The following is a 26676-nucleotide window of genomic DNA, read 5'->3' as shown; positions in this document are numbered from 1 at the left end:
AAACAAACAAAAAAACAACAAGGAAAATTATAGGCAGACCATCATCGGGGAGAGATTTTATATGCACTATAAGGTGTTTTCGATGTGTTAGTGTTACAGTCGTCACTTTATCTAAATACCGATAAGTCTGCAAGATAATAATATAACAAACATGAGAATATACCTTAAAGATGCATGTGGATCCAGTGGGCCAACACAGCCATAGCATGCCTTTTAAATATACGTAATATCAGTGCAGTATTAAACAAAGAACAGTTTACCTGATATTCCCATCTGGGTTCTCCCGCACACACACGTACACACACGACAACCCTTAACACAGTACACTTACTCATTCACACTGAGCACAGAATTCATACTATGACGACAAACATGGAGACAGCCAAGAGGTAACGTGAGCTAACCTGAAAATGCAGGAGACTGCGTCCTGCACAGGGAAAAAGGCTTCAATACTGAACTGTTGAGAATGTGTCTTATTTTTTTGAGCTAAACCTTCTCCCAGCTGGTTAAAAACATTCGTAAGTATTGGAAATGTATTGCTACACAGTGTTACTCCTTTTGCGTTTCTATCTTTATATTTATATGTATAGTTCATAATATATAAATGAATATTAAGCTCAGTTTGAGGATGTAGCTATATCTTTTTTCTTTTCTGACTTTAAGATGAGTCTTTTTTTATTTACAGGTGAGCGTCAGTGCAGTGTCAAAAATGAGGAATTCAGTCATCGGTCCATGGATATCACACGTGATAAATAAAGCTGATGCAGAGTCCAGACGGAACTCTGTGACAGCTTTCACAGGAGACGACAGCAGCAGCAGGAGATGGAGCCGCTCAGTAGATGAAAAGCGAGCACGATGAAAGCAAAACAAACAAAACAAAGAATTGCTGACACGCATATTATTACATGTGACATGGCAACATCTGCTTGCATTGACTTGCTTTGGATCCATCTGCTAAAATGAATAGTAGCAAATAACAATAATAACTGATCAGTAAGACCAGCTCAACGATAGAAGATCCCTCATTTCTGTTGTCGCACCTCCCTATATTTACACACTCGCTGGTTTACACTTTCCCCTTTTGCGTTAACAGGTCAGAGGTCTGGGAAGCGGCTGGGATCTTCTTTGTACTGAGCGGGGATGGAGAAAATAGACTCGTCGAATTTGTCGTAGCGGAATTCCTGAAAGGTGACGGTGGCTGTGATGGTGGGGAAGACTGGGATGTCTGCAATAGAGGAAGAAGAAAAAGAAGACGAAGAGTTTATGGTCGTTCTCTGGAAGCTTCAGCCACATACAGGGAGCGCAGCAGTCGATCAGACACACACACACACACACACACACACACACACACACACACACACACACACACACACACACACACACACACACACACACACACACACACAGACACAGACACACTCACCCAGTTTGACTGGAAACCCAGGCGGGAGTTTCATCTGAACAAATTCCCGGAGCTTGTTGAAGTGCTTGAATGGAGCAATGACCTCCAACACGTTCAGTAACCTGCAGGGGGCAGAAAGTGGGTCAGTCTGCTGTTTCCTTCCTATATCTTTTCTTTACAGAAATCTCAACAACCAAGTGAAGAAAGAGAAGAATGTGGAAACATCAAATTGTTACTCTTTTTTAAAATTGGTTCTATAATTTAAAGGTCCCATATTATATCCTATTTCTCCAAGTTAACCTAGTTCCCTGGTGTCCTAATGAACATGTCTGTAACACGCTTTGGTCAAAATACCATAAGGATGAACCACACCACAGCAGTTCAATCACCCTGCCAAAACAGCGCTGTTCAGAACGCTCTGTTTAGTAGTATCTCTTTAGCTCCACCTTAAAAAAACGTAAAAACGAAACTTAAGGGACAGGAAATGACATCAGCCACAGAGGCTACTGGGAGCTAACAGGAGTTAGCATTTGGAAAAGTGATCATTTGCAGGATCTAGCAGGCACATTGCTGTCATATATAACATGTATCCACTGGACAGATAAATCCTCTGAGGCTGGAAGTTTGTGTAGAACTCTGTGCTGCACTGTGGAGCCAAGAATAGAGCGTTTAAACGGACTTCCGGTTTTCGGATACCGTTGCCCTCGCCATCACTCTCACGTGTTTTATGGACAAAGCGGAGCTCCACGAGACAACAATTCCAGGAATTTAGCGTTTTGTGACGTCCCAATGTGTGAAGAATTATTTATCTCCTGTACTTAGACTGAGGAGGACCACAAAAACATGAGTGGGTTATCTTTTTTCACACTTTGCCGACTGATAGCACCTCCAGAGTCCCAAATATAAGGATTTAAATGATTAAAAAGCTGATTTTGCATAATATGAAACCTTTAATATTTGCAGCTCTTGATTTCATTTAAAATGTCCCTTTACGAGGATTATTAAAAACTGCACAGCTACATTAAGAGTAATATTTTAAATTGAGTCAGCATTCTCAAAGACAAAACCCTCATAAATAACTTCAATAAATACTAGTTTCATTAATTATTTCATATATAAGATAATGCAGTGCACTACAAAATAACTTCTCTTCTGGTCCTGGAGACTATGGTGGTAAATTTAACATTCAAACAACATTAAATGCAAGATATTTTAACATTACAAAGCATGTAATACAAATGGGGTGGGGGAAATCACATTAAAAAACCATTAGTGATTATAAAGGATGGAGTTTTAGTGCTGGCTCCATTAAGGTTCATTCGGCAGAGGAGATAAAGCAATGTACTACATTATGTCCCAGTAACATTTTACAGCACTGCCTGTAACCCATTATGAACCACATCCTGTTTGAATCCTAACTCCTCTTCTACTCAGTATCATGATTTAATCCTTTGTGAGATTTTCTCATATCTTTCTTTCATAATTCATGATCATACATTAAGTCACTATGTTTTTGTTCTTCGCAATCAAGTGAATCAGCCTTTAAAACCCAGCATATGACCGATACTAACATCTCACATGCATTCATTTGGTCAAAAACGATGAGGCAGGAGTACAGGAGCTTCAGTGTGGCAAGCAAAACAAACGCAGCTAATGTCAAGGCTTTGTTGGATTAAATAATAAAGTAAAAACACGTATTCTGTCATTACATGGTGGACAAATAGATTTTGTTTACATCTCACCAGGGGGTTCTTATTCCCAAGTTTACCTTGCCCAATTATCTGATCTGAATTATTCCATCTCCTCACCACCTTCTTCAGATCCCCAGTGTATCTGAGTGTATTCACCTGGGATCAATCCACAGAGAAAGCTTTGTACGTAGATCTGAGGAGGAAGGATGTACTTACGACTCGATGCCTAGAGGGAAATCCTGGCTCATGGCCACATTAGCTTTGAAGTTCTTCTTGCTTTCCTTGCACATAAGCTCTCTTCCAAGATGAGGTGGCCTGGAGGTGGGAAGAGACGAAGACAAACACACGCACAAAAATGTTGCTTTTTAATAATCCATGGTGGTTCACATTCAACATTTACAGAATCGTTCTTGTAGCTGCCCTTGATAAATTCTTAATCAGGGTAAGGACCAATTAAATGAGGACAAAAGACCAGATGCTTACTTTCCCTGCTCTGCAGTGATGTATTCTTCCCAAGAAATGGTGTTGGGGGCTGGAGCTGTGAGCGACTGCCTCCTCACAGGCTGCAGAGCAGGAAAATGTTAGCCAACACAACACCTTTACCATTTAACATTATTAGTCATCATCAACGCGTTCTCACCTCAAAGTTCTGCTCACTGATGCTGCCCCCTTTACTTAAGCTCTCCATGATGGCTTTGTTCCTCAGGATGTCCTCCTCACTGAGGTGCTCGCGTCGTTTTCTTGACTCCAGCACGAGACCGTTCACTGAATAAAAGTCCGCCAGGAAGTTCCCAACTCTCTCCTGTACAGAAAGCAAGTAGTCTTTGGTATTCGGTAATGTCCACTCTGTGAAACATTGTCTCACGCTCCACATTAATTTTATTAAACAAATACAATTCAGACTTTTAATGGAATGACACAGATGCTTTCTGTGTCTGTGTGTGCACAGTTCAACAAGGGTCCTCGGGATGTACATTTTGTAATTAGGGCGTGTGCGAAGTGCGAGGAACCTATTGTTTCTGTTCAGTTGATCATTTTTCTCCAACGTTGCACTCATTTTGGAGGGGGTTAACATGCATAAAAAAAGAAATTTGGCACGGAAGACTTTGTCGGCAAAAAATGCGATAGTCAGTGTATTTTAAGGGGTGAAACATGAATACATGTTATATATGACAGCAATGTGCCTGCTGGAGCCTGCAAATGATCACTTTTCCAAATGCTGACTGCTGTTAGCTCCCAGTAGCCTCTGTGGCTGATGTCATTTCCTGTCCCTTAAGTTTCGTTTTTACTTTTTTTTTTATAAGAGATACTACTAAACGGAGTGTTCTGAACAGGGCTGTTTTGGCAGGGTGATTGAACTGCTGTGGTCCTTCATCCTTATGGTATTTTGACCAAAGCATGTCACAGACATGTTCATTAGGACACCAGGGAACTAGGTTAACTTGGAGCAATAGGGTATAATAGGACCCCTTTAACGTCTAATTTGACATCTTGAATATTTTTTTCTAAAAAAAGAAAAAGAAAACATGAATTACTCCATTTATAAACAATAGTTTTCATAAGCCTTACTGTTTTATCCTCTCTAAAGAGCCAGCCAATCTGACTGCGAGAGAAAGTGATGGATTTGGTGGACAGAGTCGCAGAGTAGACGTCACTACTCATCAGAATATCCACCTCCTCTTCCGTCTCCATCTCTGACTCCTTGGAGGAAAAAACAAAACACAGAACGTTACTTCCAGCTGTTCATACTAAACGGCTGATGACACCGTGTGAAACGGTGTAGCGATGCCGCTCGCTCACCTCGTGGTGTATTCTTTGGTACACTTTGGCCTCGTTGTCCAGAACCACAAAGGACTGGGAGGGTGAAGCGTCGCCATTGAAAATGAAACTAAGATCGCCGCGCTGACACTTCATGTCGGTGAAGTCTATGAGAGTGGTGTCGAGTCTAAATTAAGAGGAAAGAGATGAGAGGGCGTGTAAAGATGTCCCACTTTTTAGACCTAAAAGAAGTCCTCGACCTGGATGTCTAACAGTAGCTGCTTCACACACAGAGTAAATTGGGATTTTCTCAATAGCAACAAACACACTACTTAGCACTTGGGAGTCTTACCTAATATTAATGCCCTGCTTGTAGATTTTACAAGCATCTGACGGCAGCATCCGGGACAACAAAGGCACTAAAATATAAATGAGTGAATTAGTGTTAATGACTTCCGTTTTCTCCATTGACACCAGACAAAGTCAACACATGCCACATAATTCAACAGCCCACAAACATTTCAAATCGTTTTAGTATAAGGTGTGGGAACTTTATTGTTTGTGTGAAAAACTCACCCCAGCTTTGAAAATCCCAATGTAGCTCCAGATAAAAGTCACCAAGCTACAGGAAAATTCACAATTAAATGAATTCAACTGTGAGATACTGTGACTTAAAAAAAAAAAAAAAAAGCATATTACAGTGAGAAATAAATTGAGCGCAAATCAAAGCCTGCAGAGACTTTTTAAAATACAATATAATCAAAGAGAAATGATGCGGAACAGCAGCAGTTGCACACTAGGCATTTTATTGTGGCAGCAACATCTGTGAACGAGAAGCCAGCTGTGATCCTCACCTCCCTGAGAGCTTTCAGTAATTTTGGCCGCTTATCCTCCACACTCTCCCTGGATTGCTGCTTTAACTTCCGTAGTATAGCTGTGACTGAGGAAAGAGGAGAGTAAACGTGTCGGTTATAGACTTGGATGGAGTACAGGTGATCATTTTCCAGAGAACCTTTTCTGATCCAACTTGATTTTATTGCCCACTTGCTGAAAGTATTTTCCTCATTATTCTACAATGACTTTTTTATTGATTGCTTGTGGTTGTTTTGTGCCATTATATGTGAATTGTTTAAATGAAATGGTGTAGTTTTTATGTGAAGCACTTTGTAAAGTGGTTTAGAAAAGTGTTCTAAAGGATTATTATTATTTATCAGCCTGGCTTCTGCGTTAGCAATGATTAATCTGTTTACTAATTTACCATACGCAGACAGCGTCTCCCCACAGCTCCCCTGTGAGAAGCGAGAGCTTGCTTTGTCTGTGGAGCGGCCGACTTTTTCCTCCCTTTCTGTAACCTTGTCGAGGTGATAAGAAAGCTGCAAATCAAAAACTCATCCTCAAACACCAGAGCACCTGGGGACGGATAACTAAAAAGAAATGGCTAGAAAATACCTAGGCAGAATATTATAAGACCCACAATGCTAGACACTAGGATGATGTACTAAATTGATGGCTTTGTTAAAGATGAACACATACGTCTCTCTGTTTCTCAGATAATTCTGCTGGTTTGCTGTGTCAAAGAACTACTTTGCCAGTTTATTTCTTCACGATCGCCTTTAACACTGAGAGATCAATATGCATTTGTTTTATAATCAGTCCAGGAGAGTGCTGCTCCTTGATCTACAATCAAGTACTCGGATATTCACAGATATACAGATAGAGCGATACGTGAATCATTATCAGTGATTGGCACTTAACGAAAACCAAATAAAATCAACATATCTGGCACGTTATCTTCGTTATCTTGAGCAGGGGGTAATAGTGGACTGAGGAAAGAGGTGCTGACGTACTCACTGCACACACACACAGACAACTAGTGCAAGGCTCTGCTGACGCATAGTGCACACGTGTAAAAGCGAAAGGTGATGAACGATGACAGGACTGCGGTGTTTCGTGGAAAAGGCTGGAATCCAAGTATTTGACACAAAGCTCACATTATTTGCCTCACTGAGTGATCACCAGCTGTTTGCCGCATCTTATTTATCCAAAAGTCTAAACCTAAATACCCCACTGTGACTGGAGTTCTACTGTCTTTGCATGTCCTTGCTGATGGTGTGTGAATGTACCCAGCCCCCATTCCCCCCCCCCCTCTCTCTGCTTCACTGCCTCCCCTTCACCCTAGTGAGCGATGTGACCTTCTCAAAGTGAAACTCGTGGTCTCAGTCCCAAGCCGGGCCTGCCACACTCAGGCTCAGAGAGTCGAGATGCATACTAACAAGGGTTGGGGGTCATTCCTCAAACCGCTAGGCCTCACAACTTCCACGAGAGGAAATATAGGAAGATGATGCAGATGATTTACTGGATGTTATCGACGCAGCCACAGAGCAACAACTGAAACCAGTGATCCAGTGAATTATTCAGTATTCAGTCTCTTTATTTGTCATTTAGCCTGTCCTGCATCTTTTTGTTTTACCTCAAATATCTAGTATATCACATTTAGGAGGGTATATTGGCAAGATGTGAATACTATAGCCATAGATATAAGTGTATAATCACTTTAAAATGTAAATCTATTACATATTTATATGTACTTTAGGTCTGGGCTATAGTTCAACTCAATTTACAGTTTAGTTTTCTTGATGTATTATTATAACACAGGTTCACTGTATATATTGATGTAAGGTGTATGCACTGTGCAAACACAACACAAAATTGATTTCCTTTTTTTTTTTTTTTTTTTAATTGTTATATAATTTTTTGACCATGTCGTCCAGCCCTAACCTGACAAGTGCTTTGCTTTACAGAGCATGCAATTCCAGTTTTAAAACAGAAGCTAACTATGCACACAAAGACGACTGACATCCTTACTGCAAAGCCAAGGCCACCTTAGTTCCCTGGGACTCTTGGGAAAGGGAAAGAGTGAGCGGTGGAGTCCTACGTTTGTTGCAAATCCACAGTTTCACTATTAGATGCCACTGATTCTTAAACCCTCGACCTCTCAGTGAATTATACAACACGTCAAAAAGGTCAGAACAAATGAATTAATCTCAACGGTATTAGCTGGTGCTTTTCATGTCATCTGACTCACTGGACGTGAGATTTAAAAGCAGCATGTTGACCGGTCTGTAAGTGAACACTAAGCCATTATTAAGGCAGAGTTCCAGCCATCTGGATGACGACCGTTCAGAGAAAATCCCAGCCTTTAGCTTTTTAGCTGGACTGACCAGATAGCAGTTGTGTCTTTATATATACTGACTTCAATTAATGGCTCATGAGAGGTCCTCCAAAACACACATGCCACCACTCCCAACATTATTTAGCACTGTTGCTGTTAAAAACACATAGAATTCTTCATTAAAAAAACATTATCAAGCATAATTTATATATATACACACATATATGTATATATGTATATGTATATGTATATATATATATATATTATCAGGATATAGAATGAGAGCACTGCTAACTTACTCATTTGCCTGTCGCCATAGCTGATGGCTTCTGCTAAAGGACTCCATCCCTGTGCATTCTTTATCTTTACAGGTGCATTATGGGCCAGCAGGAGGAGGGCACATTCTGAAAGAAGAAAAAAATGTAAATAGTTAACACACACTGAATCATTAAGGCATGACAGTGCCTTAATGTTCAGATACATGAGGGTTTATTCATTTACGATACATCGGTTATTTCCTCTCTGATTTAAACAATCACAAAATTGCCAAATTAACAGTGTGAATCGAACGATAGGAACGCAAACCCCACAAAGGTCTTTTGCTCACTCTGACACTGCATGCAATTATAATTGTTGGTACATTTTTCCTCACATCTATTAAACCAAGTCTCTGTTATCACACTGCAGAGGTCAGAAAAGACATGCTGAGCGCTGCAGGAGTGTGACCAAGCCTGGACGCCAATTCACAAATAGCAGAAATGACTGCGCTAAAAAAAATGGCCTTTCATGAGGATTTTCTTTTCTCTTCTACAGTATTTAAGTCACACTAAAGCAAGGCCATGGAGCACGACAGGTTCAAACTAACCGTAACAGTCTATCTCATGAAGAGCTTTTTGTTTGCTTCGGTTAAAAAACTTGGCTTTTAAGAAAAAACAAACTAAAAATAAATGTATTTGATCACACTAATGTTCAGATTTACCTTTGTGGCCCAGCATCAGAGCCAGGTGAAGAGGTGTATTACCTGTGAAGAGAAGCACATCAAAACAATAAGTGGAGGGATAGATGGTGTGGAAAAACAGATGGATACATGTACTTTATGATCCATAAAAGGAACATTCTTGTGTTATAACAGCCAAACACATAATAAAGAGTAAAAAAAAAAAATTAAAAGACAAGCATCAAATACAAAACCATACACCACAGCTATAAAAGAATAGGATTAGTATAAATTACAAAGCGCACACACACTACAGCTTCACTTGCCAGCCACTTAGGAATGCCTAAACAACTGCTTGTTGACGCAAATATCCAATAGACCAATCTCATGGCAGCAAATCAACACATTTAGGCATGTCGATGAATCCATTCTTAATCGATTACTAAATTAATCTGCAACTATTTTGATAATCGATAATCGGTTTGAAGCTTTTTTCATGATTAAAACAAGATTTCTGACTGTTTTAGCTTCTTAAATGTAAACATTGTCTGGTTTGTTTGCTCCATATATCAAAGAAATCATCAAAACTGAATCATTTTGGTTTGTGGACAAAACAAGACATTCAACAACATCGTCATTTCCAGGTTTGACGAACACTGATCAACGTTTTTTAACATTTTAAGACATTTTATGGACCAACTGATTCATCGATTAATCGAGAAAATAATCGACAGATAAATGATTACGAAAATAATCGTTAGTTGCAGCTCTAATGACAACCTGTTGACTTATATAAGTAACTGAGCATTAGTGACTTTGAATGCAGTACGGTTGTTGGGGCCTGAAACGGATCTATTGAGATTTTCATGCACCATATGGTTAACAAAGAATGGCACAAAAAAGTCTTGTTGGTGCCAGAGGACAATGTCCAACTTGACCCACAATGACAGAAACGCAGCCACCTCACAAATAACCATTTGTTACAACCAAGGAATAAAGAAGAACACATTGAGGCAGACGGAACAGCAGCCGAAGATCATAGTACTACTACTACTTTAATCCTGTGTGACAAAAAAAAAAGTGTATGTAAAGTGAATAATAACATGTTACAGTACAACAGAAAACACACAACGAATATTTTTAAGTACAGATTAACATATCTATACATCAACAACCATGTTAACTCACTGCTCAAAGGCAATGGAACAATAACAGGAGCTCACCATGCACGTCTTTCTGGGAGATGCTGTGGGTCCTGATGAGAGAGGAGAGGCGACGCACGTCTCCCTTGAACACGCATTCGTGAACAGGGAAGTCCAAGTCCTCACTTGACAAAATGATAGGATTCTTGTTGTTGTCAATGACAACGGTACCAACTGATGGCGGATTCCCATTGATGTTCTTTGCATTGAGCTGCTGCTGCTGCAACGCGGAGGATTTGATTGACTTCTGAAAAGCCTTGTTGGATGTGAAATTATTACTTGTACCGTTAGGGATGGACTCGTTGGAGGTATCGTCGTGTGCGTCCCTTATTTCTTCGTTTTTGTTCGGTTTGTTGTGGTCCTTTCGCATGGTGCGTATCTTCTCACCTGTCATGACAGCGATGGTCGTGTACGTTACTAGTTCACTAAAAGACAGGCTACGAGCAACACGGAATAAATAAAACAAGAAAATGCGATTGATAATCCGGCGCCGAGACGATTTCCGCTGGTTATTATGTTGTGTTCAAATAACGTTACACCTGCTGCACGGCTCCACAGTCAACATTAGCTCCCAGCTAGCCCGCAATAAAAATTAATACGATGGGCGCGGCGATGGATACAGAAAATAATTCTTATCATATCAAAAGACACGCACTAAATTAACACATGCTTGAAATAATAACAAACATGAAACGACTACATCGTTGTCTTTACCGTTTCTGTAACGCGTTTTAAAATTTCGATAGATTCAATCGGCTTTGTGGCAAAGATCAGACTGTACAATGAACCTGCGGAGCTAACTTACGTGCTAGCTAGATACTCTCGCGAGACTATCTTGCGTCTCCCTGTAGTTTGAACGCAAGCTCGTTTGTGCAGTGGCTGGCACCCAAGGTTGCCAGGTCTGTGATATTCCCGTAGAATGGGGTTCTTGCCCGCGAGTAAAATATGACAAGATAACGAGGGATCTTTAAACATAATAAGCGCATTGTAAATTATTTCACTTCACGGCTACACGATTCGTCTGTGTACATTATACCGTTTATTCATACATGCACTGTGGTTATTACCTACCTTATTTTAGACACACCTCATGTTAATGAGCAGCAGAGGTTTTTGTGCGTCAGTAAATTGATCAGCATATTGACAGTATGACACTATATCTCGTGTATGTTAACACAACTGTGTGTTATTATAAAATGCCATTAGAGAACGAAAAAAACCAAAGGACTTAACTGATTAGTAAAAGCTGCCTTTAATGCTGGAAAACTGCAGACTTGGCAACCCTGACGTCATCTGTATGCGACAGACTTTTACTTCATCCTTAGCGAGCAGCTAGCTAGCTAGCTCATTATTTGTTATCCTTTCGAACATGTCGGCCTCAAAGAAAGGCAAGAAAGTCGTAAACCAAGATGAACTACGGCGTATGATGAGAGCAAAACAAAGACAAACGACAGAAAAGAAGCGCGTCGAGTCTCCGTTCGCTAAATACAACAGTGTGGGTCAGCTCAGCTGTGTGCTGTGCGCTGTGCATGTGAAGTCCGAGCTGCTGTGGCCGGCTCATGTTCTCGGAAAACAGCATAAAGAGAAGGTTGCTGAGCTGAAGGGAGGTAAGAGTCAACCAGCGACTCCACAGACCCTGCCAGTGAAAAGAAAAGCACCGGACACCGAGGACGTTAAAGGGAAAAAGACGAAACCAGCGACGGCTGAGGGTCAGTCTGCGTCGGAGCTGCCTGCAGACTTTTTTGAGAAACCCAGTGAAAAGACAGCTGCTTCTGCTCCCAAGTCTACAGGTTTGAGTCTCCTGGTTGGAGAATATGATGAGGACGAGGATGATGAAGCAGATGCTGAAGATGCAGGTCAGCCAGGAACCTCAAACCCACCCCCTCAAAAAGCAGAAGCTGCAGGGCTGCCGGACGACTTCTTTGACAGCTCCATCCCATCCACACCCGCCATCTCCCACTCTGGATCCGTGCTCAAGGCAGATGTGCCGGAGAAGAGCGCGGAAAAAAAGGAAAACACAGCCGAGGCGCTGCCTGAGGGGTTCTTCGACGACCCGGTGAGAGATGCCAAAGTGCGTAAGGTCGACGCACCCAAAGATCAAATGGACAAGGAGTGGGACGAGTTTCAGAAAGAGATAAGACAGGTGAACACAAAGTCAGACGCGATCGTGGCTGAGGACGACGAGGAGGGACGCTTTGAACGTCAGATCGACGAAATCGATGAACAGATTGCGTGTTACAAGAGGGTTGAGCTGCTGAGAGACAAGCGCGATGCAGTGAAAAGCAAACATCTGTCCAGCAAGGAGGAACCAATGGAGACTGAGTGCATGGAGGAGGAAGAGGTGGATGAAGATGAGCTGCTGGGACTTCTGTCCAGCGACTGGAGAGCTAAAGGGGCACTGGCATAAAGTTTTGAGACGGTTTTTTTCCAGAATGTTGTCAAAACATCCAAGAGAGATATTTTTTTGTATAAGTCCTAGGTCTGTAAATACATTTGTCAAAAGAACCTCATTGCCTAATTTTTGTAAATGTCATTAAGAAAGTACAATGCGATAACATTTAATATTGCAATACAATAAGACTTGCAACAAATATAACGCCTGCACAGTGTTAATTTGTTGTCTAACCAGAACTCATCAGTTAAAGATCTCTGCCCAAAAAGCAGTTGGGGATGATGCTGCAATATCCATCCATCTTCTACCACTTCATCATCCACGTGAGGGATAGGCGGGGTACACTCTGGACAGATCGCCAGTCCATCCCAGGGCCACATAAAGAGACACACTGATCAAGGGAATTAAATAAAGTGTATAATAAAAATTATAAAACAAAACACACTTATCTGCCTTTATAAGTTATTGGCCGAACAAAACCACCATGAGGAACAATCTTCATTTATTTAAGTTCAAGCAGTCCTTATAAAACATGCAACAACCACCACACAAGGCCTCTGGCTTCACCTCTTTAAACATCAGACAGACCACAGATCAAACCTTTCAAGAGTGTGTTTATTACCTGGTGTCCACACAAAAACACATTCATTAAATCTCATGGAACCAAAAGCTACTTGACATTTTTGAACTGAACACTGTCCTGCAAAAAAAACCAAGTCATTGATTATGTTAAGATTAAATTATTTGTTCATGTTACGTTGTAAGCAACATGCAAAGCACAACAGAACTATTATAAATGTACAATCTTGAGATTAAGACCGTAAAGCAAATTTTGCCAACCCAGTCCCCTGTACAAGATAATCAGTGGAGAAAACATTTACACCATTTTTACAGAATACAACAATATTTGAGTATAACAACCATGTTATGTAAATAATACACTAATATTAGGTCCATAAAAATGGAATAAAATGAATCAAGTAGAGTGATAATCAGTGCTTTTTGTACTACCTGTTAAAACTCTGAGCTAGGTGTGCATTCTGTCTACTGCAATTTCAATCAAGCAACATCTATGTCATTTTGTTATTGCTACATATGCCTCATAAGTTACCACGGAATTCTTTACGTGAGATTCAAAGTGTTTATAGCCCTTCAAATCTTGTACAACTAAAAACTGCAACGAGTGGGGGAAAAAAGCCCTACAACAGATGCACTACGACTAAACATACAACCCCTACTACAACTAACTAAGAAACAACAAAAACACACAACAAAAACAGCAACTTCAGATTTAGCTTAGAAAAGAGCGTACAAAAACACTTACATCTTGTACTCAGTTTTGTGTTTCAGATAAGTTAGGAAACTGTCTAAAAACAAAAACAATTCTCACAAAAAGTCTGCTGATAGTAGTCATTTGTAAACATTCATAAAATGTCCATGTGGAGCTCTATAAATAAGATTCATGTGAGTTGTACCAGGTGTTGATAGGTGGGGACATCTGCAACAGATGCGACATTTACAGCCTCCAAAGACGATGGATACATAAAAGTGTGACATCAAGATGAAACCAATCGTTTAAAAGAAGAAAACAAAAGAGAATAATAGCAAGTTTGATAACAGAACAGGATCCAACTTAATTCACAATACTCACTTTTTACACTTAATGAATACAAACCAATACATTTGCTAAAATGAGAGCTCAATATTCTGCAGATTAGTGTTCAAATTTAAGATGATGATTTGTGGCTGGGGTCGTGTGGAAACGGACCGAGGGGAGGGGGAGTGAGTAAGGAGGACATGCCGGCGCTGTTGCACACATCAGTAAGATAAAATACTCCGTTCACAAAAGTGCACAAAAGGAAGGGAGGGAACTCCAAACCCCCCTGACCCGACTGGGTTTTCAATACTGTTCACTGCGGTCAGTGATAATGTGCTCAAAAACCAGCAGCAGCTCTCAGTTCCATTAGGGAATACCTTTGGTTCCTGTCACTGTCAAAGCAGTCAAAAGTTTGAGCACCAGGAAGTGATGTTCCAAATACTTTCCTCAGGTCCTGGTGAGTGAGTCCGAGTGAACTATGTCCAACCCCAGCCTGCTGGAAGATGTCCTCCAACTCTGTGAACACAAAAGAAGCAAAAGGCAGGTTTAAGCAAAAGTACATCATGGAAATACACGTTTAGTTAGATGAGGAGATTGATATATATAATATATCAATATACTATATAGGTTACTAGTATGTTGTTTATTGCTCTAGGTCCAAAGCTTGACAATGTAAAGTATTTGACTTACACATTATGTTAAAAATGTGTGTTTACTGTCTCTCTGGCCAAAGGCAAACATTCTGTGTGTTGCCTCTACATTGTACAGACAACCACGCCCCCTGTTCTTCTCCCTCACCCCCTTCTTGCCATTTTCCAAAGTTTCAGCTCAGAGTGTTTAGTCCTGTTGTATTTAATGCTAAGATATAACATTAGTGTGTACCTTTCAGAGAATTGACACCAGGCAGGGAGATCCTGTCAGGGCATCTCGTCTTAGCGTTCCTCTTGGAGCGCTTTGAAGGGAAGAAGCGTGGATGTCTCCTTGTGAGCGGCGCAGTCTGTGACGTGGATTTCTCTGTGAAAATAAAATGTACTGAGTAAATACACAATTGAAACATGAAGGATGGGGGGTGCTTTGTGCCACCCTGTACCTTGCACATCTTCAAGCGGTGCTTCGGTTGTAGTAGCGTCTTTCACCGTCTCAGTTGTTGCAGTTTCACTCACGTCCGCCTGTATGGCCGCTGCATTATCGTCATTTAACTGTCAAACAGATGGAAGATAGAGTGTTGAGTGTATTTTTACTCTCAGGGTTGAACAATATGCCACAAAAACGTACAAAAAAGTCTAAATGTGCAGGAAGTTATTGAGAGTTTTGAGATGACTCACAGTTTGTTTTGAGCCGCTCTCTAATGACTCCACTCTCTGACGTAGATCTGCAAGTGTAGACAGGAGAACATGGATCTGCTCGGCGGTCCAGGTATGGTACTGCTCCTCTGTCTTGTTAGCTTCACCAACTGCTTTCCTCAGGTCTGTTACATCCTGTGACGATCAAAAAAAATGATGTGAAGCAAACTGCAGTGTACTCTTTTATAGCTCTGGTTTAAAATACAGTGTATTCATGCTAAATCACATGGGTCCCAGCTGATAGATTGATAAACTCCTAATCTTCCTTAATTAGGCTTCTGAGATCTCAGCCTACAAGGAATTCATCACTGCCATCACATAATTGAGGTCACATCCTTAAATAAATATATATACACATATATACACATGCATAATTATTTGGTCTACATCATTTTCATCATCGTGTTTTGCTTGCGAAAGATAAAATAAAGAAAACATTCCGCAGAGGTCATCCGTGTGACCTAGTTTTACTCCACAAATATAAATAAATAAAGCGCCTGATCACCCAAAATAGATTGTTGCATTTTTCCCCATGTATTATAAAAAAACAAAAAAAACAATGCAAGGATCTAAAACAATGAAAAGATCTTCTTAACCTTTCAAATCAAGCTTGGCAGGTACTACAAAATCATGCATGCTTGATAAAACAGATGCCAGCGGTGAAGTTCACTACTGCTTCACTTAATAAAATATGATACATATAATCAACGCAGCAATCAGTTCAGATCGTGACAAACATGCAAAAGAACCACCATTAAGCATCAAGAAGGGGTTAATTAGACACTGGTAAATCAAGTTATTAAGTCGATCAATTTAAAACACAATGTACTGCTTTGTTTTCCTACACACCCATTGTTTACCTCATTATTATTTCTATTTACTTTACTTAATGATGTAAAGCACTTTGGGCGATGGGGGGTTGTTTTTAAATGTGCTATAAAAATAAACTTGACCTTGATTTTAGGGAGTTAGAGAAAAACAGCTTCTATCAACGTCTGCAGAGAACATAGAGAAGAAAAAATGACAAGCTGTCAAAAAAACACAAGTAAAATACAACTTTGACATCGACTAATAAAAAAAATCCACCGCCTGTGCTTTGTAGAATACAAAAGCTTGTGCTGCTCTATACTACATAGCATGTATTCTCCTCTGATGTTTGTCAATAGGCCAAAGCACTGTATTGACTTCTGAGCAGTTGCACACACAGCCTGACAGACTGAGTTAAGTCTATTCTCATCGACTGCCTCTCAATCTCACTGCATTTATGTATCGTCACAGTCACTGGAGGCTGGAAACACTCTGAAAATGTATTCATGCTGACTAATAAATGAATTGAATGTTTGCACACAAATTGATTTAAAAAACAGAGATAACATGAGAGATGTAAGCAATAGAATGAAAACCCAAACTTCTTGAAAAAAAAAAGACAACACCACTCTGTAGTGGTCAGACCACACCCATCCTTGAAGTCAGTTAACAACACAACCATAAACAAAAGTCAGGTATGCACACACTGTTGTGTTGATCACTCTGTGACAATATTAATAGATACTGTACACACCCACTTGCCAACATATTCAAAGTAAATCATGTGGTGGATCCTGCCACACAGACATACAAAGCATCAAGATGCACATTAGAAGATTTGATGTTTTACCAGTTTACAGCCCTTAAATATCACTCTTAATCTGATAATAGGTAGAGTCTTATCCAAATGTTGTGAACATTTAGACCTGATTTTAAGAAAATCTGCATATGAAAAAGCAAATAAACGTGTTTACTTTCCTTCCACAACCTCTTTGGCAACAATAGAAATGATTGTACGTTTACTTTCCATCCACAACCAGTTTGACAATATTAGGAGATGATTCATCAAGATAAACATGATGAACACTAACTCCAGTCTGTGCCATGGCAGAACAAGGCACAACACTGCTGAGTGCAAGTTATGATTTACTTTACACATCCATTTGTGCTTTGTCACATTTAGCTGTTATTTATTAGTGTCACCGAATAAGAGTTCAGAGTTGAAACACTATAAACTATAATAATAAAGAAAAAACGTCACTGGCTTTTTACCATTGTCTTTTTCAAGTCATCATCTTTCTTCTCATTTTCAAGGGCAGACTGCATTGTCTTCACATCATGCTGGACACTTGTTAGTGTGCTACCAATTGTGGCCACACTCTGGAAAAGAAAAAAATAATGAGAACAGAGAATAGAATGTTAATGGAAAGTTTCTGGGCCTTTCTTTTTTTATTCTGTTGCACGGCCTTTACCTTTTGAAGCTCTTCAACCGTTGTGGGAAGACTAATCAAATCGGCGGCCGATTTCAAGTTGGCCTTCAAGTGGTTCACAGCTGAGTCCAGCAGAGTGATCTGCAGGAGATAAAAAACAGTTACATCACCAAGTAGGGTTAGGTAGGTAATCTGATCATTTTATTTCATAATGGACCTTTGGGATGTCCACAAGCAACTCATGTAACTTTCCCAAACCAACACAGTGATTGTTAACAGCTGTGCTGATGAGACAAACTATAAAGTTTATACTTGACATTATATATTTTAAAAATTACATTTAACAATGACAACTGACCTTTCTATTCATTTCTGTTAGGTTAGACCAGAGTTTAATTAACCCCTTGTCCCCATTCTCGATGTCATCCAGCTTTTTGTCCTTGTTTTTCAGGTCGTCACTTAGTTTTGGAATTTCACTTGAGCACACCTTCTGGCTGGATTCCACTGTTACAAAAAAACAAAACAAAACAGTATATTAAAAGGCAATGTCACAAGGATAACAGTTGGTTTATGATGAAGAAAAGAAAATCTTACTGCTGTGCAGCTTTTCTTTTAGGGAGTCGAGATCTTCTTTCAAGGCAATCTGCATCCAAATGAGTCCAGCACAGGCCATGACACAAGCAGCTAGTATGATGAACAGAAACAAGGGGTAGCACACACTGCAGCACTGTGTGTAGCTTCTTCTGTGAAAAAGGAGGAACATGAGTAAGTTAGACGTGACTTCAAGGCCTCATTTATTATGAATGAACAAGGTATTTTTAGAAGCCCGTTACATCTCATGAGGATTGTCACTACTACAGAAAAATAATCATACCACAGTAACCATAGTACATCATTGTATAATACTCGCACTTTGGATAGTTTGTTGCATTTGTCCAGGATACTGTGTTATAGGCTTTGTTTGACTGTGAGCAGCATATCTCAAAAAGTAAAGTGCAGATTTGGATGAAAATATCCAAGGACGAAGGCTGTGACCCAAGGAAGAAATTATTGGATTGTGTTGGTCATCCACCAAAATGGATGGACATAGATTCAAATTCAGTGTTCCAAGAAAACCAAAATACATTGTTAGCCTTACAAAAAGTGGAGGTCTGTCTGTCTTTGAACAGCATTTTTAAAGTAAAGAACAGATTTTAAATAAATTTTCCCCGGATGTAAGTTATTGCCCAAGCAAAAAGTGTTCAAATGTGATGATAAACGTAATATCCTGCATCCCTAATATTCCCATGTTCTATCAAATATGCATGTCATATGACAACGAGCTGTCAAACCCTTGAGTTCAGGATTTGTGCCTTAAACTAACTCCTGTAATATATTCAGGATTGTCCATTGATATTTGTTTTGGGGGTAGGAATCGATTATTGAACAACTTTAAACCTTGTTATGTGTAGAATTTGACGTTTTCTTCAGAAATTAGTTTTGAGCAGCTACTTAAAGACATTGCACACCAGTGACCCTAACCCTACGACAGAATGTGACTGAGCCGTTCACTCACTTGCCAAAGTTGACTCCGCCGTTCAGGTTGTTGAATTCGTCGTCGTCTGAACTCGATTCTGACTCGGAGTCCGGCGGCTCGGTTCGGAGGAGGCGGTGACCGGACCCCTTTTTTGTCTTCTTTCTCTTACTGTCCCCGAGTCCTATCAAGGCGTTCAGCTCCTTCCTCTTCTTCATCTTCTTCTGAGGGGTCAGCGAACCCGCCGAGCCCGATTTTAACCCGACTAAATCCAACGTTTTGTCCAGTTTGCTGGATGTTGTTGTTGACGTAGCGGTTAAGCTAACTCCAGGTTCCCCCTGCTAGCTTGAATTTCAACCAGGCAACAGTGGTAACGAGTATAGGAAACACATCGGACAGTGCCGACTGGTCGCTTCTGTTGACTGACACCTAATACCCAAAATGGTCAATGGCTCAAGGCCATGGTGCGACTCACCCACAAAGATCCAATAACGCTACTTTAAACGACTAGCTACCGGCGGTTACATTAGCTAACTCGCCTAGCATCTGGCACCATGCTAACAGTCGTTAACAGAGTCTGTGTACGCTGCCATTTCCTCTCAGCAAGGATTAAAGTTACCCGCCGCGAAGTCGCTCATTTTGCGACTCCAACAAAAATGTCTATGAATAGATCGGCAGGAGCTGTGAAAATTATATAACAGGATTTAAAGCTGCTGTTCTATGCTGCTGCCTGTTTTGTTGAGAGGCAGGGCGTCCCGAATATCCTCACAGCTGATTGGCGCAGTGAAGCTACAACTTCCTCTGTTTTGAACATTGACGCAGATGATTGCAACTCAACACCACCCTCCCCTCGCAGACCGGACAAACACGGACGGAATGTGAGATAATGTGGTCTGCTGGACACAAAGAGGTAACATGCAACACACTTTTCTGAGGTTACTGCACTTTTCATTGAAAAAACCCAATATATTTATCCTTAACCTGAGCCAGTTAACACCTAACCCTAACATAATTCAAATCTTAGCCATAAACTTGACCAGTTACTCAGAAATGAGGTTCTGCCTCAATAGGATCAGGTTTTGGCCCTCATGAGGATTATTGCTCATTTGCATATCAGTCTCCTCCAGGTGGGTTTCCTCTGATTTAAAAATAAAAAAATAATCTAGCATCATATGTGGGTCACTTGTGGCAGTGATGTGTTATATGTACCCCTAATATTCACTTTGAAATCTGAAAATCCTCTGAGGCCCACACCCAAACCTTGAATCACAACTGTGATCAACACAAGAGACGAGGATCAATAATTGCCCTATATATTATTGTTTTCATCCGAGCATGAGGTCCAAAAATCTTCATTTTATCCCCGAACTTTCATATCTTTCAACACATGCATGTGGTTCTCTTCCATAGCATCGTATACACACATATATATATATATATATGTGTATGTATATACGTATATATATATATATAGTATATATATGTATATGTATATATGTATATATATAGTATATATATGTATATATGTATATGTATATATGTATATATATGTATATGTATGTATATGTATATGTATATGTATATATGTGTATATATGTATATGTGTATGTATATATGTGTATATATATATAATATATATATGTATATGTATATATGTATATGTATATATGTATATGTATATATGTATATGTATATATGTGTATGTATATATATGTGTATATATATATATGTATATATAATATATATGTATATATATATATACATATATATTACCTGCTATCACACCATGTCTTTGTTTTATTCCTCATCAGTATTTGTTAAAAATCTACCTTACAAATTGCGAAACTGAAAATGAAATACATATTTATTATTTATTCATACATTTATTTATATTTAATGACCTATCACAGCCCACCTGTAGTACCATCACTCACACCACTGTTCTAGGGGCCTTCTCTAGCAAAGATGCTCGTTGCAAAGTGTTTACTCTTTACTGACCGGTAGCCATGCCATGGCTATAGTGTGGCCCAGGTTTGGCAATCAGGAGCAGACTGCCTAAGTGCCTTAATTACATTGGAAATATGGATGTATGAACATGCCAGAAATGGGAGGTATGCTATCTTGAAGTATTGCATAAAAGTGTTTATGCAAGAGGGGGTGGATAGTTGGTGTATTGATAAAAAGATAAATGAAAATAAGTGGAATGGAAACAGATTCTGTGAATAAAAAGAATGCTGTTCAGAAATCCCGATACTGAAATGTCACTTCTAAGTTCCACATTTCACTGCACTGAAAAAATGGTGGAAAAGGAAAACTACAGAGGGAACCTCCATTTACTGCAACAAGCAAATGTTACTACATTTATAGATGTGAAACAGCAACTGATCTCACACTTTTAAATCTCGCATGGCTCTCCTTCCTAGTCTTCTGTGTTGACCTGCTTTTGCATCATCTACTGCTTCACTTCACAAACTAACTCCCAATATGCAGTCGATGGAAACACAAAAGTGCACTTTCTTTTGCAGAACTTCTGAAAATTTAGTTCAGATTTGTTAAGAGAAACTCAGCTTCTGTGGTTGTAAAAGTGTTTGTAGTCATTTCCTTTTGGAGGTTGTTCAGTGACAGTTTTGTATATTGATGTTGTTTTTGTGCCTCCCAGTCATGAGAATATGTATTATTTGATACTGCATTTATGAGTTCAAACATAGCCTTTTTTTTGGATTGTTTCACTGAAACATACAATTATCCTTACCTCCCCCCATTTATTCTGCAGAGCAGAATAAAGTGCTTAGACTGCTAGTGCAAAATCCCTATAGATGAGCTGTCTGCAGACGTATAAGATGAACCCCAAATAAACACCAACATTTAGATGCAAGCAAGTATGACTCTCTTAATGAAATTCACTTGGAGAAAATGAAAATGAAATTAAATATAAGTGTATGACAAGCAATTAGGCAACTGTCAGACTGATTTTCCCCAGTCAAATTGATCTGGGTATTAGTACACAATTCAGCAATTAATTTCAGATAGGCAGCAGTGGAGGTATATGATTAGGTTTTCATTATTCATGGTATATCTTTTCACATTTTTCTTTGTAAATTCATTTCTTTTCAAGGTTTTCTGTCCAACAGCCATAATCTACGCTTTGACTGAGAGGAATTAAAAAAAAAATATTGTGTATGAACTTTTAGCTCAATGGCATTATGCTTCTATGATGAATTCATTTTAAATGATCAGTTTCTGTTGAAATGAATGAAAACGAGTTCAGATGTCATTTCTACCAAGACATTGGAACACTGTTGTTCTCAACCTCACTGGTTTGTCTGTTATTTAGCACATGTATTATGTTTGTTTTATTGTGATCCATTATTATTGGGAAAAACCATGATAATATGTTTATCAAGTAAACCACATTGTCAGCCCTAATAAGAACGGCAACAAATATTTTCTCTGTGGATTAAGAGAAAAACAGTTATGACACATATTTGCTCTTCCAACTTAATTACTCTGTAAACTGTGGCCATTTTTACACCATTAGCCTATTTATTGTTTGATCTCCAGCTTTTGCCCTCAGATCACTGCACTCCTGTAGCCAGTTTGTTTTGGAGTTTACATTAATTTTTTACAAGTGCACCACATAAAAAAAAAAAATCAATTACATTTTTTGTCTCAGTTTACCGAGTCCAGCAGGGGTTTCTGGAAATCCAGCTGACCTGGATTGCATTTGGGCTGACCCAGCAAGACACGGGGGCTGAGTAGAAGTGGGGGTGGCTGCAATCTGGCCTTTAGCTCCTTCTCATTGAAAACAGACTCCCACTGGTCTGCTTATGGCTTTGAAAATACATTCTTTTATGTGTCTGCCCCCTATTATTACCTTAGTACAACGCTATTAATAACGACATTAAATGAAAATCGTCACACTGGGCCAATTTACAAACACGTAAAGGAATTTAGATGCTCCTCAGCTTCTCAGTATGAGCTTGGCCATTGAGTTGCAAGACATGAGGCCGACTGCTGATGTTTTATTATCCTCAGAAAATAATTTCTCAAAGCATTGCTTGTCAGCTCACAAGAATAAGCGTGATGCCACCCACGCAAATACTAATTTAATATTATTATAGCTTCCTCAGGCTTATGTGCCTACCATGTTATTTGACTGAATTAAACCGCATGGCATTTGCGCTACTGTTTTGAATGCATTTGTTGTGGATCCAACAATTAAAAAATAAAATAAATAAATAAATCAGTTGTTTTTTTTCCACTATAGGAACACCTGGTGAGGGGACAAGCATCACGCTGATGGTGTGTACAGACCAGTACCAGCATGACACTGCAAATCAAAGCATCAGAGGTGTTTCATCTCTTTGCTGGAGTCTCCGTTTCTCATCCAGGTAAGGTACTGAAAGGATGACACTTCAATTTATGGTTGAACACATTTACAGCCCATGGCATGGAGCATCAGGTATTAGAGGCCCGCGACTGTGATTACTACGAAACACTTGTTTTTGCACTTTGCTCACAGCAGGGTTACTCATATTCTCACCACGCAGAAGTGATTCCTGCAACTGTTAGGCAGTGAATGTAAATAGTACTGGCATGATAGGAAATGCTGAATAGAATTGACTGCTAATTGAAGGCTTTCTTCTAACAAGGCAGGCATGGTGAGAATAGGGCTTATCGTCAGTTGGAGGCAGGGATGCTGTCAGAATACCAATTTCTCTCACCAGGTAATTTCACCATCTTTCAACCATTATGTTGGATGACTCAACTGGTGGACATGAGAGTTTCATCGTGAAATATCTACTTTACTGGCTGACAGATGAAATGGGATCCACATGGCATGTAGAACTGTGACACATACTTGAACTAGTGAACTTTATCTTTGACAGCTGCTGTCTAGAGCTTTATAAGGAAACACATAATTTACAGTAAAGTTTCCTTTTCCATTGCTCACTGCACTCCATCTCTGTCCCCTTTATTATTAAAGTCCTGAAAACAAGTTTTGTTAATCAATGATTAATGGGGTTCACATTTGGTTTTGGCCATTTCACCATTTGTCTGGGATGTTTTCTTTCTGTAGCCGACATCAGACCCATGTATCTTTGCAGCATTTGCTCAGCGAACCACACGTTTTTTTTTGTGTCCACTGACTGCAACAATAGGTCAATTAATCAGCTTGGTGAACATCAATAAGAAGTTAAACCTACCGTGGTTTTGTGGGAATTGTATATTTAGTGAAGAAAACCAAATGATTAAGACATTAAGAATGAAAAATGATTAAGAAAAATGAATCTGCAAATGAATCTATATTGTTGTTATTGCAGTCCTATAAAAACACGAGGTCAACTGCACCTGACAATCAATATTTATAAATAAACAAGTAGTAAAACAATACATAAATGCTGGATCCCAGTTAACAAAGGTGATCTCATGTTCTTCCATCAGCCAATCAGTTTTTTAACAGCATTTGATGTAAAATATAAAATGAACAGTTGTTACTGATGAAACCTACCTGTTTCAAATGAGATGAGAGATTTCTAACTTCAATTCAATTGTTGTTGTTTTTAAAAAAAAAAAAAAAAATTATCATAAATAATTAAAGCCGCAACAATGCCAGGAAATAAAATATTTAAGATAAGGAGTCAGGTTTTTATGGGCTTTGATGCTGCACTGAAAATAACTGTTGCCTTGATGCTCTGCATCAATTAGTAGTTTCTCTCTGGCATGCAATAAATATTTATTTGTGATATTTGTGAATTATTTAGGCATCTCAAACTTTATTCTGTGTGATTTTTTCCAACCACTTCAGCTTGTGTGAAGTCCAAACCAATATCAACAACATATCCAGAATGTGACACATTCGCCGCTACAGATGCGACTCACGGGGAGCCGATTCCTGAGTGACACGAGAATAGAAACAACAACAAACCACACAGTTGTCAAAGCTGAGAGTGATTGTTGTGCAGAATTTGAGTGACCGCGTCGCACATGTCTTCTGTCAGTCAGCTTGTAGAGGCTCTCATAGTGTATGAAAGTGAATCAGCAGGGGGCAATGTTCTCACATCAAACAATCCTTGAGTGCAGCAGAAAGGCCAGGTTTGAGTCAAGGACAGATGAGCTCAAAATCTCTGGCTCGGCTCGACACAATGGCAGCGATGTAAATGTTCATATCCAGCACGGCGGTCACCGCTGATCATTTTGTCTGCCGTATCTTGTGCGAAGATCCTGTAATTACACGTGCATGTAAATATTTGACTTATTGCATCAGACTGAACATTACAGACAGTCAGCTGTGTTTATGCTACAAAATGCGAGCTCATATGCAAGTTAATATTTAAAGCTATTGTAGCACCGGCTATGGTGAAATATTTTCTGTGTAATAGCAAAAGATGGAGAGGGAGATGACAACAAGTCCCACAACCATGTGTAATCCCCCCCCCCCCCACCCCCCACTGTGTCAAAGTGTCAGTTAAATGTAGAAGAAAACGTATCGGACAAGAACATCAAGGCTTAACAATCAATTTTTCTGTCCTCTGCTAGACATCACACTGTGGCGACACTAAACAGTATATAGGCTGCCACTGCAGGGATACAGCAGAGGTCTGATATAATCTGAAGTGGTGGATAAAAGGGAATAGATTAATACATTAAGCACTGGAAGTCTTGAGAAAGGGGGGGGGGGAGACAGTGAGATACATATGTGGGGAGTTCAAAACAAATGTGGAGTTTATTATTTAATGTACATTTGTACACTGTAAACCTGTTTAAATGTTTATGTAAATGTTTATGATCCAACGTTGTGCTATTAAGAAACATTTATATTGATAGGTCTCCCATATGGTGTAGTGGAGCTGAGCGTAAAGCAGGAACATCAGACATTTTAAATTCAATGAGATTTAAGGATTGGTTTCGCAGACAGACAGACCAAGTTCTCTTTTTCAGTGTATTAGACCAGGATTAGTTTAATCCATGTCTGTGAAATAGGCCCTTCATTTTCTTGGTAATATCTTCAGAGCGCTAGGTAACTTCTTCCTCTATTTGTTGAGGGGGGTAAAAGGGAAAGACAGCGCATTATAATTATTACGTTGTTTTCTTCCATTTATAATACAAGGAAACCGGAAGCACAACACAAGCAAATAGAAGTAGAACAGAGAGACACATTTGATGTGCAGAGTAAAAGGGAAAATGGAGGCGAGGGGAGCAGCAAAGCTGGGGGGGGGGGGGGGGTTGAAATCCATTGAAGTTTTCCAGATTTGATTAAAAACTGTTCATCTGAGTGATTAAAGCGGGACAGAGAGAGAACTGGTTCCATTGATATCTGGAGACAAGAACAATGATCATTATTTTATGAGGTGGAACAGGAGTTTTTGAAAATAAGTCACTGTATTAACAGTTTCCTAAAAATCCCACTCTGGTCCAGATTTCTTTGCCA

General features: G+C 39.5%; 3 protein-coding genes across 4 annotated transcripts; 1 reads left to right on the top strand and 2 right to left on the bottom strand.

The window, feature by feature from the left end:
• Window positions 1-925: 925 nt before the first annotated feature.
• LOC310927803 (ankyrin repeat domain-containing protein 13C-like) lies at window positions 926-10556 on the bottom strand (the record flags this gene model as incomplete). Its single annotated transcript, XM_083890202.1, has 13 exons — window positions 926-1225; window positions 1424-1524; window positions 3310-3408; window positions 3577-3656; window positions 3734-3895; window positions 4663-4794; window positions 4894-5038; window positions 5204-5270; window positions 5428-5473; window positions 5706-5791; window positions 8323-8427; window positions 9003-9044; window positions 10184-10556. The coding sequence occupies 13 exons, from the start codon at window positions 10554-10556 to the stop codon at window positions 1095-1097; spliced, it is 1569 nt and encodes a 522-aa protein (XP_083746328.1). The 3' UTR covers window positions 926-1094.
• A 975-nt stretch (window positions 10557-11531) lies between these two features.
• znf830 (zinc finger protein 830) lies at window positions 11532-12864 on the top strand (the record flags this gene model as incomplete). Its single annotated transcript, XM_083889040.1, has 1 exon — window positions 11532-12864. The coding sequence occupies one exon, from the start codon at window positions 11532-11534 to the stop codon at window positions 12567-12569; it is 1038 nt and encodes a 345-aa protein (XP_083745166.1). The 3' UTR covers window positions 12570-12864.
• A 309-nt stretch (window positions 12865-13173) lies between these two features.
• efcab14 (EF-hand calcium binding domain 14) lies at window positions 13174-19978 on the bottom strand. 2 transcript variants are annotated; one of them, XM_083889476.1, is made up of 9 exons: window positions 19287-19978; window positions 18326-18474; window positions 18090-18235; window positions 17774-17872; window positions 17574-17681; window positions 15477-15629; window positions 15242-15350; window positions 15034-15165; window positions 13174-14667 (listed from the first exon to the last, which is right to left on the bottom strand). In XM_083889476.1, exons 1-9 carry the CDS (start codon window positions 19460-19462, stop codon window positions 14489-14491), a joined length of 1251 nt encoding a protein of 416 aa, XP_083745602.1. In that variant the 5' UTR covers window positions 19463-19978; the 3' UTR covers window positions 13174-14488. The 2 variants fall into 2 exon arrangements, with proteins under 2 accessions (XP_083745602.1, XP_083745603.1); XM_083889477.1 differs by having other exon boundaries at window positions 18326-18471.
• Window positions 19979-26676: the final 6698 nt, after the last annotated feature.

This window comes from Microchirus variegatus (genome assembly GCF_963457635.1).
Source record: "Microchirus variegatus genome assembly, chromosome: 5".
In the NCBI taxonomy this organism is placed as follows: domain Eukaryota; kingdom Metazoa; phylum Chordata; class Actinopteri; order Pleuronectiformes; family Soleidae; genus Microchirus; species Microchirus variegatus.
This window is presented reverse-complemented; position numbering and strand designations above follow the sequence as displayed.